This window comes from Ascaphus truei, chromosome 4 (assembly GCF_040206685.1).
Source record: "Ascaphus truei isolate aAscTru1 chromosome 4, aAscTru1.hap1, whole genome shotgun sequence".
Classification (NCBI taxonomy): Eukaryota; Metazoa; Chordata; class Amphibia; order Anura; family Ascaphidae; genus Ascaphus; species Ascaphus truei.
Genome location: NC_134486.1, coordinates 416,118,056 through 416,132,626, shown reverse-complemented (window position 1 = coordinate 416,132,626; position 14,571 = coordinate 416,118,056). Strand labels below are relative to the sequence as shown.

The following is a 14,571-nucleotide window of genomic DNA, read 5'->3' as shown; positions in this document are numbered from 1 at the left end:
CTTGGTCTGTGTTTCCGCCCTCCTCCCCCTGTTGTTCTTCCCCTTGTCCTCTCTTTTTCCTGGTCCCTTGGTCTGTGTTTCCGCCCTCCGCCCCCTGATCTTCCCCTTGTCCTCTCTTTTTCCTGGTTCCTTGGTCTGTGTTTCCGCCCTCCGCGCCCTGTTGTTCTTCCCCTTGTCCTCTCTTTTTCCTGGTCCCTTGGTCTGTGTTTCCGCCCTCCGCCCCCTGTTGTTCTTCCCCTTGTCCTCTCTTTTTCCTGGTCCCTTGGTCTGTGTCTCCGCCCTCCGCCCCCTGTTGTTCTTCCCCTTGTCCTCTCTTTTTCCTGGTCCTTTGGTCTGTGTTTCCGCCCTCCGCCCCCTGTTGTTCTTCTCCTTGTCCTCTCTTTTTCCTGGTCCCCTGGTCTGTTTCCGCCCTCCGCCCCCTGTTGTTCTTCTCCTTGTCCGCTCTTTTTCCTGGTCCCTTGGTCTGTGTCTCCGCCCTCCGCTCCCTGTTGTTCTTCCCCTTGTCCTCTCTTTTTCCTGGTCCCTTGGTCTGTGTTTCCGCCCTCCGCCCCCTGTTGTTCTTCCCCTTGTCCTCTCTTTTTCCTGGTCCCTTGGTCCGTGTTTCCGCCCCCTGTTGTTCTTCCCCTTGTCCTCTCTTTTTACTGGTCCATTGGTCTGTGTCTCCGCCCTCCGCGCCCTGTTGTTCTTCCCCTTGTCCTCTCTTTTTCCTGGTCCCTTGGTCTGTGTCTCCGCCCTCCGCGCCCTGTTGTTCTTCCCCTTGTCCTCTCTTTTTCCTGGTCCCTTGGTCTGTGTCTCCGCCCTCCGCCCCCTGTTGTTCTTCCCCTTGTCCTCTCTTTTTCCTGGTCCCTTGGTCTGTGCCTCCGTCCTCCGCGCCCTGTTGTTCTTCCCCTTGTCCTCTCTTTTTCCTGGTCCCTTGGTCTGTGTTTCCGCCCTCCGCGCCCTGTTGTTCTTCCCCTTGTCCTCTCTTTTTCCTGGTCCCTTGGTCTGTGTCTCCGCCCTCCGCGCCCTGTTGTTCTTCCCCTTGTCCTCTTTTTTTCCTGGTCGCTTGGTCTGTGTCTCCTCCCTCCACCCCTGTTGTTCTTCCCCTTGTCCTCTCTTTTTCCTGGTCCCTTGGTCTGTGTTTCCGCCCTCCGCCCCCTGTTGTTCTTCCCCTTGTCCTCTCTTTTTCCTGGTCCCTTAGTCTTTGTCTCCGCCCTCCGCGCCATGTTGTTCTTCCCCTTGTCCTCTCTTTTTCCTGGTCCCTTGGTCTGTGTCTCCGCCCTCCGCCCCTGTTGTGCTTCCCCTTGTCCTCTCTTTTTCCTGGTCCCTTGGTCTGTGTCTCCGCCCTCCGCCCCTGTTGTTCTTCCCCTTGTCCTCTCTTTTTCCTGGTCCCTTGGTCTGTGTCTCCGCCCTCCGCCCCCTGTTGTGCTTCCCCTTGTCCTCTCTTTTTCCTGGTCCCTTGTTCTGTGTCTCCGCCCCCTGTTGTTCTTCCCCTTGTTCTCTCTTTTTCCTGGTCCCTTGGTCTGTATCTCCGCCCTCCGCGCCCTGTTGTTCTTCCCCTTGTCCTCTCTTTTTCCTGGTCCCTCGGTCTGTGTCTCCACCCTCCGCGCCCTGTTGTTCTTCCCCTTGTCCTCTCTTTTTCCTGGTCCCTTGGTCTGTGTCTCCGCCCTCCGCCCCCTTTTGTTCTTTATTCTTGTCCTCTCTTTTTCCTGGACCCTTGGTCTGTGTCTCCGCCCTCCATCCCTGTTGTTCGTCCCCTTGTCCTCTCTTTTTCCTGGTCCCTCGGTCTGTGTCTCCTCCCTCCGCGCCCTGTTGTTCTTCCCCTTGTCCTCTCTTTTTCCTGGTCCCTTGGTCTGTGTTTCCGCCCTCCTCCCCCTGTTGTTCTTCCCCTTGTCCTCTCTTTTTCTTGGTCCCTTGGTCTGTGTTTCCGCCCTCCGCCCCCTGATCTTCCCCTTGTCCTCTCTTTTTCCTGGTTCCTTGGTCTGTGTTTCCGCCCTCCGCGCCCTGTTGTTCTTCCCCTTGTCCTCTCTTTTTCCTGGTCCCTTGGTCTGTGTTTCCGCCCTCCGCCCCCTGTTGTTCTTCCCCTTGTCCTCTCTTTTTCCTGGACCCTTGGTCTGTGTCTCCGCCCTCCGCCCCTGTTGTGCTTCCCCTTGTCCTCTCTTTTTCCTGGTCCCTTGGTCTGTGTCTCCGCCCTCCGCCCCTGTTGTTCTTCCCCTTGTCCTCTCTTTTTCCTGGTCCCTTGGTCTGTGTCTCCGCCCTCCGCCCCCTGTTGTGCTTCCCCTTGTCCTCTCTTTTTCCTGGTCCCTTGTTCTGTGTCTCCGCCCCCTGTTATTCTTCCCCTTGTTCTCTCTTTTTCCTGGTCCCTTGGTCTGTATCTCCGCCCTCCGCGCCCTGTTGTTCTTCCCCTTGTCCTCTCTTTTTCCTGGTCCCTCGGTCTGTGTCTCCACCCTCCGCGCCCTGTTGTTCTTCCCCTTGTCCTCTCTTTTTCCTGGTCCCTTGGTCTGTGTCTCCGCCCTCCGCCCCCTTTTGTTCTTTATCCTTGTCCTCTCTTTTTCCTGGACCCTTGGTCTGTGTCTCCGCCCTCCATCCCTGTTGTTCGTCCCCTTGTCCTCTCTTTTTCCTGGTCCCTCGGTCTGTGTCTCCTCCCTCCGCGCCCTGTTGTTCTTCCCCTTGTCCTCTCTTTTTCCTGGTCCCTTGGTCTGTGTTTCCGCCCTCCTCCCCCTGTTGTTCTTCCCCTTGTCCTCTCTTTTTCCTGGTCCCTTGGTCTGTGTTTCCGCCCTCCGCCCCCTGATCTTCCCCTTGTCCTCTCTTTTTCCTGGTTCCTTGGTCTGTGTTTCCGCCCTCCGCGCCCTGTTGTTCTTCCCCTTGTCCTCTCTTTTTCCTGGTCCCTTGGTCTGTGTTTCCGCCCTCCGCCCCCTGTTGTTCTTCCCCTTGTCCTCTCTTTTTCCTGGTCCCTTGGTCTGTGTCTCCGCCCTCCGCCCCCTGTTGTTCTTCCCCTTGTCCTCTCTTTTTCCTGGTCCCTTGGTCTGTGTTTCCGCCCTCCGCCCCCTGTTGTTCTTCTCCTTGTCCTCTCTTTTTCCTGGTCCCTTGGTCTGTTTCCGCCCTCCGCCCCCTGTTGTTCTTCTCCTTGTCCGCTCTTTTTCCTGGTCCCTTGGTCTGTGTCTCCGCCCTCCGCTCCCTGTTGTTCTTCCCCTTGTCCTCTCTTTTTCCTGGTCCCTTGGTCTGTGTTTCCGCCCTCCGCCCCCTGTTGTTCTTCCCCTTGTCCTCTCTTTTTCCTGGTCCCTTGGTCTGTGTTTCCGCCCCCTGTTGTTCTTCCCCTTGTCCTCTCTTTTTACTGGTCCCTTGATCTGTGTCTCCGCCCTCCGCGCCCTGTTGTTCTTCCCCTTGTCCTCTCTTTTTCCTGGTCCCTTGGTCTGTGTCTCCGCCCTCCGCGCCCTGTTGTTCTTCCCCTTGTCCTCTCTTTTTCCTGGTCCCTTGGTCTGTGTCTCCGCTCTCCGCCCCCTGTTGTTCTTCCCCTTGTCCTCTCTTTTTCCTGGTCCCTTAGTCTGTGTCTCCGCCCTCCGCGCCCTGTTGTTCTTCCCCTTGTCCTCTCTTTTTCCTGGTCCCTTGGTCTGTGCCTCCGTCCTCCGCGCCCTGTTGTTCTTCCCCTTGTCCTCTCTTTTTCCTGGTCCCTTGGTCTGTGTTTCCGCCCTCCGCGCCCTGTTGTTCTTCCCCTTGTCCTCTCTTTTTCCTGGTCCCTTGGTCTGTGTCTCCGCCCTCCGCGCCCTGTTGTTCTTCCCCTTGTCCTCTCTTTTTCCTGGTCCCTCGGTCTGTGTCTCTGCCCTCCGCGCCCTGTTGTTCTTCCCCTTGTCCTCTCTTTTTCCTGGTTCCTTGTTCTGTGTCTCCGCCCTCCGCGCCCTGTTGTGCTTCCCCTTGTCCTCTCTTTTTCCTGGTCCCTTGGTCTGTTTCCGCCCTCCGCCCCCTGTTGTGCTTCCCCTTGTCCTCTCTTTTTCCTGGTCCCTTGGTCTGTGTCTCCGTCCTCCGCGCCCTGTTGTTCTTCCCCTTTTCCTCTCTTTTTCCTGGTCCCTTGGTCTGTAACTCCGCCCTCCGCGCCCTGTTGTTCTTCCCCTTGTCCTCTCTTTTTCCTGGTCCCTTGATCTGTGTCTCCGCCCTCCACCCCCTGTTGTTCTTCCCCTTGTTCTCTCTTTTTCCTGGTCCCTCGGTCTGTGTCTCCACCCTCCGCGCCCTGTTGTTCTTCCCCTTGTCCTCTCTTTTTCCTGGTCCCTCGGTCTGTGTCTCCTCCCTCCGCCCCCTGTTGTGCTTCCCCTTGTCCTCTCTTTTTCCTTGTCCCTTGGTCTGTGTTTCCGCCCTCCGCCCCCTGTTGTGCTTCCCCTTGTCCTCTCTTTTTCCTGGTCCCTTGGTCTGTGTCTCCGCCCTCCGCCCCCTGTTGTTCTTTATCCTTGTCCTCTCTTTTTCCTGGTCCCTTGGTCTGTGACTCCGCCCTCCGCCCCCTGTTGTTCTTTATCCTTGTCCTCTCTTTGTCCTGGTCCCTTGGTCTGTGTCTCCTCCCTCCGCCCCCTGTTGTTCTTTATCCTTGTCCTCTCTTTTTCCTGGTCCCTTGGTCTGTGTCTCCGCCCTCCGCCCCCTGTTGTTCTTTATCCTTGTCCTCTCTTTTTCCTGGTCCCTTGGTCTGTGTTTCCGCCCTCCGCCCCCTGTTGTGCTTCCCCTTGTCCTCTCTTTTTCCTGGTCCCTTGGTCTTTGTCTCCGCCCTCCGCGCCCTGTTGTTCTTCCCCTTGTCCTCTCTTTGTCCTGGTCCCTTGGTCTGTGTCTCCTCCCTCCGCGCCATGTTGTTCTTCCCCTTGTCCTCTCTTTTTCCTGGTCCCTTGGTCTGTGTCTCCGCCCCCTGTTGTGCTTCCCCTTGTCCTCTCTTTTTCCTGGTCGCTTGGTCTGTGTCTCCGCCCTCCGCGCCCTGTTGTTCTTCCCCTTGTCCTCTCTTTTTCCTGGTCCCTTGGTCTGTTTCCGCCCTCCGCGCCCTGTTGTTCTTCCCCTTGTCCTCTCTTTTTCCTGGTCCCTTGGTCTGTGTCTCCGCCCTCCGCGCCCTGTTGTTCTTCCCCTTGTCCTCTTTTTTTCCTGGTCCCTTGGTCTGTGTCTCCGCCCTCCGCGCCCTGTTGTTCTTCCCCTTGTCCTCTCTTTTTCCTGGTCCCTTGGTCTGTGTCTCCGCCCTCCGCGCCCTGTTGTTCTTCCCCTTGTCCTCTCTTTTTCCTGGTCCCTTGGTCTGTGTCTCCGCCCTCCACCCCTGTTGTGCTTCCCCTTGTCCTCTCTTTTTCCTGGTACCTTGGTCTGTGTTTCCGCCCTCCGCCCCCTGTTGTTCTTCCCCTTGTCCTCTCTTTTTCCTGGTCCCTTAGTCTTTGTCTCCGCCCTCCGCGCCCTGTTGTTCTTCCCCTTGTCCTCTCTTTTTCCTGGTCCCTTAGTCTTTGTCTCCGCCCTCCGCGCCATGTTGTTCTTCCCCTTGTCCTCTCTTTTTCCTGGTCCCTTGGTCTGTGTCTCCACCCTCCGCCCCCTTTTGTTCTTTATCCTTGTCCTCTCTTTTTCCTGGTCCCTCGGTCTGTGTCTCCTCCCTCCGCGCCCTGTTGTTCTTCCCCTTGTCCTCTCTTTTTCCTGGTCCCTTGGTCTGTGTCTCCGCCCTCCGCGCCCTGTTGTTCTTCCCCTTGTCCTCTTTTTTTCCTGGTCCCTTGGTCTGTGTCTCCGCCCTCCGCGCCCTGTTGTTCTTCCCCTTGTCCTCTCTTTTTCCTGGACCCTTGGTCTGTGTCTCCTCCCTCCGCGCCCTGTTGTTCTTCCCCTTGTCCTCTCTTTTTCCTGGTCCCTTGGTCTGTGTCTCCGCCCTCCACCCCTGTTGTGCTTCCCCTTGTCCTCTCTTTTTACTGGTACCTTGGTCTGTGTTTCCGCCCTCCGCCCCCTGTTGTTCTTCCCCTTGTCCTCTCTTTTTCCTGGTCTCTTAGTCTTTGTCTCCGCCCTCCGCGCCATGTTGTTCTTCCCCTTGTCCTCTCTTTTTCCTGGTCCCTTGGTCTGTGTCTCCGCCCTCCGCCCCCTTTTGTTCTTTATCCTTGTCCTCTCTTTTTCCTGGTCCCTCGGTCTGTGTCTCCTCCCTCCGCGCCCTGTTGTTCTTCCCCTTGTCCTCTCTTTTTCCTGGTCCCTTGGTCTGTGTCACCGCCCTCCGCCCCCTGTTGTTCTTCCCCTTGTCCTCTCTTTTTCCTGGTCCCTTGGTCTGTGTCTCCGCCCTCCGCACCCTGTTGTTCTTCCCCTTGTCCTCTTTTTTTCCTGGTCCCTTGGTCTGTGTCTCCGCCCTCCGCGCCCTGTTGTTCTTCCCCTTGTCCTCTCTTTTTCCTGGTCCCTTAGTCTTTGTCTCCGCCCTCCGCGCCATGTTGTTCTTCCCCTTGTCCTCTCTTTTTCCTGGTCCCTTGGTCTGTGTCTCCGCCCTCCGCCCCCTTTTGTTCTTTATCCTTGTCCTCTCTTTTTCCTGGTCCCTCGGTCTGTGTCTCCTCCCTCCGCGCCCTGTTGTTCTTCCCCTTGTCCTCTTTTTTTCCTGGTCCCTTGGTCTGTGTTTCCGCCCTCCGCCCCCTGTTGTGCTTCCCCTTGTCCTCTCTTTTTCCTTGTCCCTTGGTCTGTGTTTCCGCCCTCCGCCCCCTGTTGTTCTTCCCCTTGTCCTCTCTTTTTCCTGGTCCCTTGGTCTGTGTCTCCGCCCTCCGCCCCCTGTTGTTCTTTATCCTTGTCCTCTCTTTTTCCTGGTCCCTTGGTCTGTGTCTCCGCCCTCCGCCCCCTGTTGTTCTTTATCCTTGTCCTCTCTTTGTCCTGGTCCCTTGGTCTGTGTCTCCTCCCTCCGCCCCCTGTTGTTCTTTATCCTTGTCCTCTCTTTTTCCTGGTCCCTTGGTCTGTGTTTCCGCCCTCCGCCCCCTGTTGTGCTTCCCCTTGTCCTCTCTTTTTCCTGGTCCCTTGGTCTTTGTCTCCGCCCTCCGCGCCCTGTTGTTCTTCCCCTTGTCCTCTCTTTGTCCTGGTCCCTTGGTCTGTGTCTCCTCCCTCCGCGCCATGTTGTTCTTCCCCTTGTCCTCTCTTTTTCCTGGTCCCTTGGTCTGTGTCTCCGCCCCCTGTTGTGCTTCCCCTTGTCCTCTCTTTTTCCTGGTCGCTTGGTCTGTGTCTCCGCCCTCCGCGCCCTGTTGTTCTTCCCCTTGTCCTCTCTTTTTCCTGGTCCCTTGGTCTGTTTCCGCCCTCCGCGCCCTGTTGTTCTTCCCCTTGTCCTCTCTTTTTCCTGGTCCCTTGGTCTGTGTCTCCGCCCTCCGCGCCCTGTTGTTCTTCCCCTTGTCCTCTTTTTTTCCTGGTCCCTTGGTCTGTGTCTCCGCCCTCCGCGCCCTGTTGTTCTTCCCCTTGTCCTCTCTTTTTCCTGGTCCCTTGGTCTGTGTCTCCGCCCTCCGCGCCCTGTTGTTCTTCCCCTTGTCCTCTTTTTTTCCTGGTCCCTTGGTCTGTGTCTCCGCCCTCCGCGCCCTGTTGTTCTTCCCCTTGTCCTCTCTTTTTCCTGGACCCTTGGTCTGTGTCTCCGCCCTCCGCGCCCTGTTGTTCTTCCCCTTGTCCTCTCTTTTTCCTGGTCCCTTGGTCTGTGTCTCCGCCCTCCACCCCTGTTGTGCTTCCCCTTGTCCTCTCTTTTTCCTGGTACCTTGGTCTGTGTTTCCGCCCTCCGCCCCCTGTTGTTCTTCCCCTTGTCCTCTCTTTTTCCTGGTCCCTTAGTCTTTGTCTCCGCCCTCCGCGCCCTGTTGTTCTTCCCCTTGTCCTCTCTTTTTCCTGGTCCCTTAGTCTTTGTCTCCGCCCTCCGCGCCATGTTGTTCTTCCCCTTGTCCTCTCTTTTTCCTGGTCCCTTGGTCTGTGTCTCCGCCCTCCGCCCCCTTTTGTTCTTTATCCTTGTCCTCTCTTTTTCCTGGTCCCTCGGTCTGTGTCTCCTCCCTCCGCGCCCTGTTGTTCTTCCCCTTGTCCTCTCTTTTTCCTGGTCCCTTGGTCTGTGTCACCGCCCTCCGCCCCCTGTTGTTCTTCCCCTTGTCCTCTCTTTTTCCTGGTCCCTTGGTCTGTGTCTCCGCCCTCCGCGCCCTGTTGTTCTTCCCCTTGTCCTCTTTTTTTCCTGGTCCCTTGGTCTGTGTCTCCGCCCTCCGCGCCCTGTTGTTCTTCCCCTTGTCCTCTCTTTTTCCTGGACCCTTGGTCTGTGTCTCCGCCCTCCGCGCCCTGTTGTTCTTCCCCTTGTCCTCTCTTTTTCCTGGTCCCTTGGTCTGTGTCTCCGCCCTCCACCCCTGTTGTGCTTCCCCTTGTCCTCTCTTTTTCCTGGTCCCTTGGTCTGTGTTTCCGCCCTCCGCCCCCTGTTGTTCTTCCCCTTGTCCTCTCTTTTTCCTGGTCCCTTAGTCTTTGTCTCCGCCCTCCGCGCCATGTTGTTCTTCCCCTTGTCCTCTCTTTTTCCTGGTCCCTTGGTCTGTGTCTCCGCCCTCCGCCCCCTTTTGTTCTTTATCCTTGTCCTCTCTTTTTCCTGGTCCCTCGGTCTGTGTCTCCTCCCTCCGCGCCCTGTTGTTCTTCCCCTTGTCCTCTTTTTTTCCTGGTCCCTTGGTCTGTGTCTCCGCCCTCCGCGCCCTGTTGTTCTTCCCCTTGTCCTCTCTTTTTCCTGGACCCTTGGTCTGTGTCTCCGCCCTCCGCGCCCTGTTGTTCTTCCCCTTGTCCTCTCTTTTTCCTGGTCCCTTGGTCTGTGTCTCCGCCCTCCACCCCTGTTGTGCTTCCCCTTGTCCTCTCTTTTTCCTGGTCCCTTGGTCTGTGTTTCCGCCCTCCGCCCCCTGTTGTTCTTCCCCTTGTCCTCTCTTTTTCCTGGTCCCTTAGTCTTTGTCTCCGCCCTCCGCGCCATGTTGTTCTTCCCCTTGTCCTCTCTTTTTCCTGGTCCCTTGGTCTGTGTCTCCGCCCTCCGCCCCCTTTTGTTCTTTATCCTTGTCCTCTCTTTTTCCTGGTCCCTCGGTCTGTGTCTCCTCCCTCCGCGCCCTGTTGTTCTTCCCCTTGTCCTCTTTTTTTCCTGGTCCCTTGGTCTGTGTTTCCGCCCTCCGCCCCCTGTTGTGCTTACCCTTGTCCTCTCTTTTTCCTGGTCCCTTGGTCTGTGTCTCCGCCCTCTGCGCCCTGTTGTTCTTCCCCTTGTCCTCTCTTTTTCCTGGTCCCTTGGTCTGCGTTTCCGCCCTCTGCGCCCTGTTGTTCTTCCCCTTGTCCTCTCTTTTTCCTGGTCCCTTGGTCTGTGTTTCCGCCCTCCGCGCCCTGTTGTTCTTCCCCTTGTCCTCTCTTTTTCCTGGTCCCTTGGTCTGTGTCTCCGCCCTCCGCCCCCTGTTGTTCTTTGCCCTTGTCCTCTCTTTTTCCTGGTCTTGTCTCTCTCTTCAGTGTGAGACCCTTTGAGGACGGGAGACCCTTTCCTTCTTCAACAACCAGCCTCAACATTTCACGGGTTATTCAAGTGTCTAACTCCGGGGCGGCCAACTCCAGTCCTCAAGGGCCACCAACAGGTCAGGTTTTAAGGATATCTCTGCTTCAGCACAGGTGGTTCAATATTGAACCACCTGTGCTGAAGCCAGGGTATCATTAAAACCTGACCTGTGTTGGTGGCCCTTGAGGACTGGAGTTGGCCGGGTGTAATTAATCTTTGATGGAGAAGCCAACGCATTGACATATCTGTGCCCGGTTACTGCTTTACTGGCTGCTATTGGCACAAAGGCCGGAAAGTGACTGCTGTGTTTTTATGTCCCCAAGTTTACCAGGACCATGAACCGCCCAGTCCGAAGCCCCGGTCTCCGCTCACACGCAGGGAAGTGTTTGCATTCATACTGTAAGGACTCAGCATTGTTCTGCCACGCCCAGCATTGGCTGGCAGTAAATAACTGGTGTAGTCTGCCGTACACACACAGCACACACTTTGCACTCACCGGCCGTACCTGGACGGATCCTGACCTCCTGCTGCCCTTGGGACATCGTTCCTATGCTCCTGTCACAGTGAGGAAGATACAGTGCAACTAAGATGACAGGTCAGTGGCGTTCACCGTTATCAATCAGACACTTCTCTGGGGACGGTGATGTGAGCTTGGTGTGAGCTTGGATAGGGCTGTTCTCATAGTAGGATGGTGACATTGTTTTCTAGAATAAAGAGAATATATATTCACATTTGGGGGGGCGTTCAGGAGACACGTTTTAAACCTTTGCGAAGAACAACAACTTATTTAACAAAGTAATAAATTCCTATTCAAAGTAAAGGGGTCTTTCTGCTGGATAGCTCTGGGGGGCAGCTGTGTGCAATCCTTTCGCAGCTAACAGTCTTTGACTAATACGCCATTTTTGGGGGGCTATGGGAAGGATTCACTAAGCTCTGATTATTACATCACTATCCTGCATTAACCATTATTCCAGTGAATGGCCCTTATCGCGGGATTGTGGTGTGACGCCCTGTATCGGGGCGCAGAGGGCCCCGGGGTATGTGCCAGAATTACAGGGCTGCAGGTGCAGCACCAATCGCTCCAAAGAAAAATCCCATCGCAAGCGTTATTACGTACCCCTACTCGCCCCCGTATCCAATCTGTGCTGGTCTCTGCTGGTCTCTGCATTGCAGTACCGTGTAACCACTAGGAAATCTTCAATGAGTAACTATTTAGTTTATTGTACCAGTTCTAAATGTAAGATACCACTCACCTGGCTACATTCAAAGTCAGGCAGATGTGGCAGACACACTCTCACCCCCTCTCACCCCCTCTCACACACCCTCTCACACCCTCTCACACCCTCTCACACACTCTCACACCCTCTCACACACCCTCTCTCACACTCTCCCTCTCACACTCTCTCACACCCTCTCTCACTCTCACACCCCCTCTCACACCCTCTCTCACTCTCTCACACTCTCTCACACCCTCTCTCACTCTCTCACACCCCCTCTCACACCCTCTCTCACTCTCTCACACCCCCTCTCACACCCTCTCTCACACTCTCCCTCTCACACTCTCTCACCCCCTCTCGCACCCCCTCACCCCCTCTCACACACTCTCTTTCACCCTCTCTCACTCTCCCTCTCACAGTCTCTCACACCCTCTCTCACTCTCACACCCTCTCTCACTCTCTCACACTCTCTCACACCCTCTCTCACTCTCTCACACCCCCTCTCACACCCTCTCTCACTCTCTCACACCCCCTCTCACACCCTCTCTCACACTCTCCCTCTCACACTCTCTCACCCCCTCTCGCACCCCCTCACCCCCTCTCACAATCTGTCTCACCCTCTCTCACACTCTCTCTCACACTCTCTCACTCACACCCTCTCTCACACTCTCACACTCTCCCTCACACGCTCTCACACCCTCTCTCACACTCTCACACTCTCCCTCACTCTCCCTCACCCTCCCTCACACCCAGCTGCACCAGGACACACTCAGCGGGGTGGAGCAGGATGGTCAGAGAGTCTGCAATGACACATACTTAACACTGAGAACATGAAACCAGGGCCGATACAAGGAGAGTGTCTACCACCAGTTGACTTTCAGTGACGGTGCTGATTTACCAGGCAACTCGTTACCCTTGACCCCCGCTGGCGAGTTGCTACCATGTGATCGCTCCTCGTGATGTCACCACAGTAAAGCGCGGGGAAAAGGAGGGTCCTATAGTATGTATGTATGTATGTATGTATGTATGTGTGTGTGTGTGTATGTATGTATGTATGTATGTGTGTGTGTGTGTGTGTGTGTGTGTGTGTATGTATGTATGTATAGCTTTATTTAAATAGCACCATCACAGCAGCAATATACGTGACAATCATATAAAAAAAAAAAGCTGTGTGTGCTGAGCACGCGCATAGTAAGTGAAACTTCTTTGACTTTTGTCACAGAAATTGTATTTGTATTGGTGATGTTTTAATTAAAAATCAAAATACAATCTCAATGACAAAACGCAAATAAATTTGACTTAGAATGCGCGTGCTCGGCACACATCCCCTGTATTAGCTATTTGCACTAAGTGTGAATTCCGCGTGTGACGGTGTGCGTGTGACTGAGAGTGTGCGTGTGACTGAGAGTGTGCGTGTGACTGAGAGTGTGCGTGTGACTGAGAGTGTGCGTGTGACTGAGAGTGTGCGTGTGACTGAGAGTGTGCGTGTGACTGAGAGTCTGCGTGTGACTGAGTGTGCGTGTGACTAAGTGTACGTGTGACTGTGAGTGTGCGTGTGAGTGTGACTGAGTGTGTGTGACTGAGTGTGCGTGTGACTGTGTGTGGGGGTCTGGGGGGGTCAGTGTGTGGGGTCTGGGGGGGTCAGTCAGTGTGTGTGGGGCTCTGGGGGGGTCAGTGTGTGTGGGGGTCTGGGGGGGTCAGGCAGTGTGAATTCCGCGTGTGACAGTGTGCATGTGACTGAGTGTGCGTGTGACTGAGAGTGTGCGTGAGAGTGTGACTGATAGTGTGCGTGTGACTGAGAGTGTGCGTGAGAGTGTGACTGATAGTGTGCGTGTGACTGATAGTGTGCGTGTGACTGATAGTGTGCGTGTGACTGAGAGTGTGCGTGTGACTGAGAGTGCGCGTGTGACTGAGAGTGCGCGTGTGACTGAGAGTGCGCGTGTGACTGAGAGTGCGCGTGTGACTGAGAGTGCGCGTGTGACTGAGAGTGCGCGTGTGACTGAGAGTGCGCGTGTGACTGAGAGTGCGCGTGTGACAGAGTGTGCGTGTGACTGAGTGTGCGTGTGACTGAGCGTGTGCGTGTGACTGAGCGTGTGCGTGTGACTATGCGTGTGCGTGTGACTGTGAGTGTGACTGAGTGTGCGTGTGACTGAGTGTGACTGAGTGTACGTGTGACTGTGAGTGTGCGTGTGTGTGTGACTGAGTGTGCGTGTGACTGTGAGTGTGTGTGGGGGTCTGGGGGGGTCAGTGTGTGAGGGACTGGGGGGGTCAGTCAGTGTGTGTGGGGCTCTGGGGGGTCAGTGTGTGTGGGGGTCTGGGGGGGTCAGGCAGTGTGTGTGGGGGTCTGGGGGGGTCAGGCAGTGTGTGTGGGGGTCTGGGGGGGTCAGGCAGTGTGTGTGGGGGTCTGTCAGTGTGTGTGGGGGTCTGGGGGGTTCAGTCAGTGTGTGTGGGGGTCTGGGGGGTTCAGTCAGTGTGTGTGGGGGTCTGGGGGGTTCAGTCAGTGTGTGTGGGGGTCTGGGGTGGTCAGTCAGTGTGTGTGGGGGTCTGGGGGGGTCAGTCAGTGTGTGTGGGGGTCTGGGGGGTCAGTCAGTGTGTGTGGGGGTCTGGGGGGGTCAGTCAGTGTGTGTGGGGGTCTGGGGGGTTCAGTCAGTGTGTGTGGGTCTCTGGGGGGTCAGTCAGTGTGTGTGGGGGTCTGGGGTGGTCAGTCAGTGTGTTTGGGGGTCTGGGGGGGTCAGTCAGTGTGTGTGGGGGTCTGGGGGGGTCAGTCAGTGTGTGTGGGGGTCTGGGGGGGTCAGTCAGTGTGTGTGGGTCTCTGGGGGGTCAGTCAGTGTGTGGGGGTCTGGGGTGGTTAGTCAGTATGTGTGGGGGTCTGGGGGAGTCAGTCAGTGTGTGTGGGGGTCTGGGGGGTCAGTCAGTGTGTGTGGGGGTCTGGGGGGGTCTGTCAGTGTGTGGGGGGGTCCGGGGGGGGTCAGTCAGTGTGTGGGGGGGTCAGTCAGTGTGTGGGGGGGTCCGTCACTGTGTGTGGGGTCCGGGGGGGTCCATCAGTGTGTGGGGGGTCCGGGGGGGTCCGCACGGGTTGCGCCCGGGTTTTTGTACCACCGCTTCCTGGGGGGCCCGCAAACGCCCGCGTCAATGGAGGGCTGAATGGCGCCGCTGCCAGCCGCTTCTGCGCATGCGCGGCATGGCAGCGGTAGTGGAAGTTAGGCGGGCCCATGTGTGGGCTGTGAGGGAGGTCCCATTCGGGTAAGGAAAGGGTGGGTGGGGGGCTGTCCCGGTCGGGCGGTCTCTGCTGTCCTGGGCAGCAGACGGGGACACATGTCAACAGCCGCGGCAGCGGGCGGGGAACGGCGCCGCTGCCAACCGCTTCTGCGCATGCGTGGCTTTCCTCCAGTCCCCATGATTACTGAGCATGCGCGGCTTGGCAGCGGATGTGCGGGGGGAATGGCGGCCGTTAGGAGCGGCGCCAGCGTCTATCGCCGACGCCGCATATGTCATCGGCCATGTGGGGGGAGCAGCGGCCGTTAGGAGCGGCGCCGGCGGCGATACCGCCGCATCTGATTTGTGGAGCGGGTGTGATGTCAGTGTTGGGGTCGGGCTGAGCCAGAACACAGCCCGGCCTCAACTGCCAGCACTGACGTCACATCCGTTTCATTTCTGTCTCCACAATTCTTTTTTGCCCCATCACGAATGAGGTGCCACTAAGGAAGTTTCACTTCAAAAAACACATAATATAAATAACAGAGCATAGGAATAAGTGCTTCAGACATAAAAGTAACATTAAGGAAGAGGAGTCCCTGCCCCGAGGAGCTTACAGTCTAATTGGTAGGTAGGGAGAACGTACAGAGACAGTAGGAGGGAGTTCTGGTAAGTGCGTCTGCAGGGGGCCAAGCTTTATGTCTGAGGTACAAAGTACCA

The 14,571-nt window shown here is 56.6% G+C and overlaps 1 protein-coding gene and 1 long non-coding RNA gene across 2 annotated transcripts in view; one reads left to right on the top strand and one right to left on the bottom strand.

Annotated features, from left to right (window-relative positions):
* The window catches only part of LOC142493976 (uncharacterized), a 69,655-nt gene that overhangs the window by 23,949 nt on the left and 31,135 nt on the right, over positions 1–14,571 (bottom strand). Inside the window, exon 2 of the long non-coding RNA XR_012801246.1 lies at positions 9,936–10,143. This is a non-coding gene — a long non-coding RNA (uncharacterized LOC142493976). The remainder of the gene's footprint in view (positions 1–9,935; positions 10,144–14,571) is intronic.
* Positions 9,765–14,571, top strand: part of LOC142493975 (uncharacterized) — a 122,818-nt gene continuing 118,011 nt past the window's right edge. Inside the window, exon 1 of the mRNA XM_075598801.1 lies at positions 9,765–10,034. Coding sequence (XP_075454916.1) covers positions 10,028–10,034 — 7 coding nt within the window. The 5' untranslated portion in view covers positions 9,765–10,027. The remainder of the gene's footprint in view (positions 10,035–14,571) is intronic.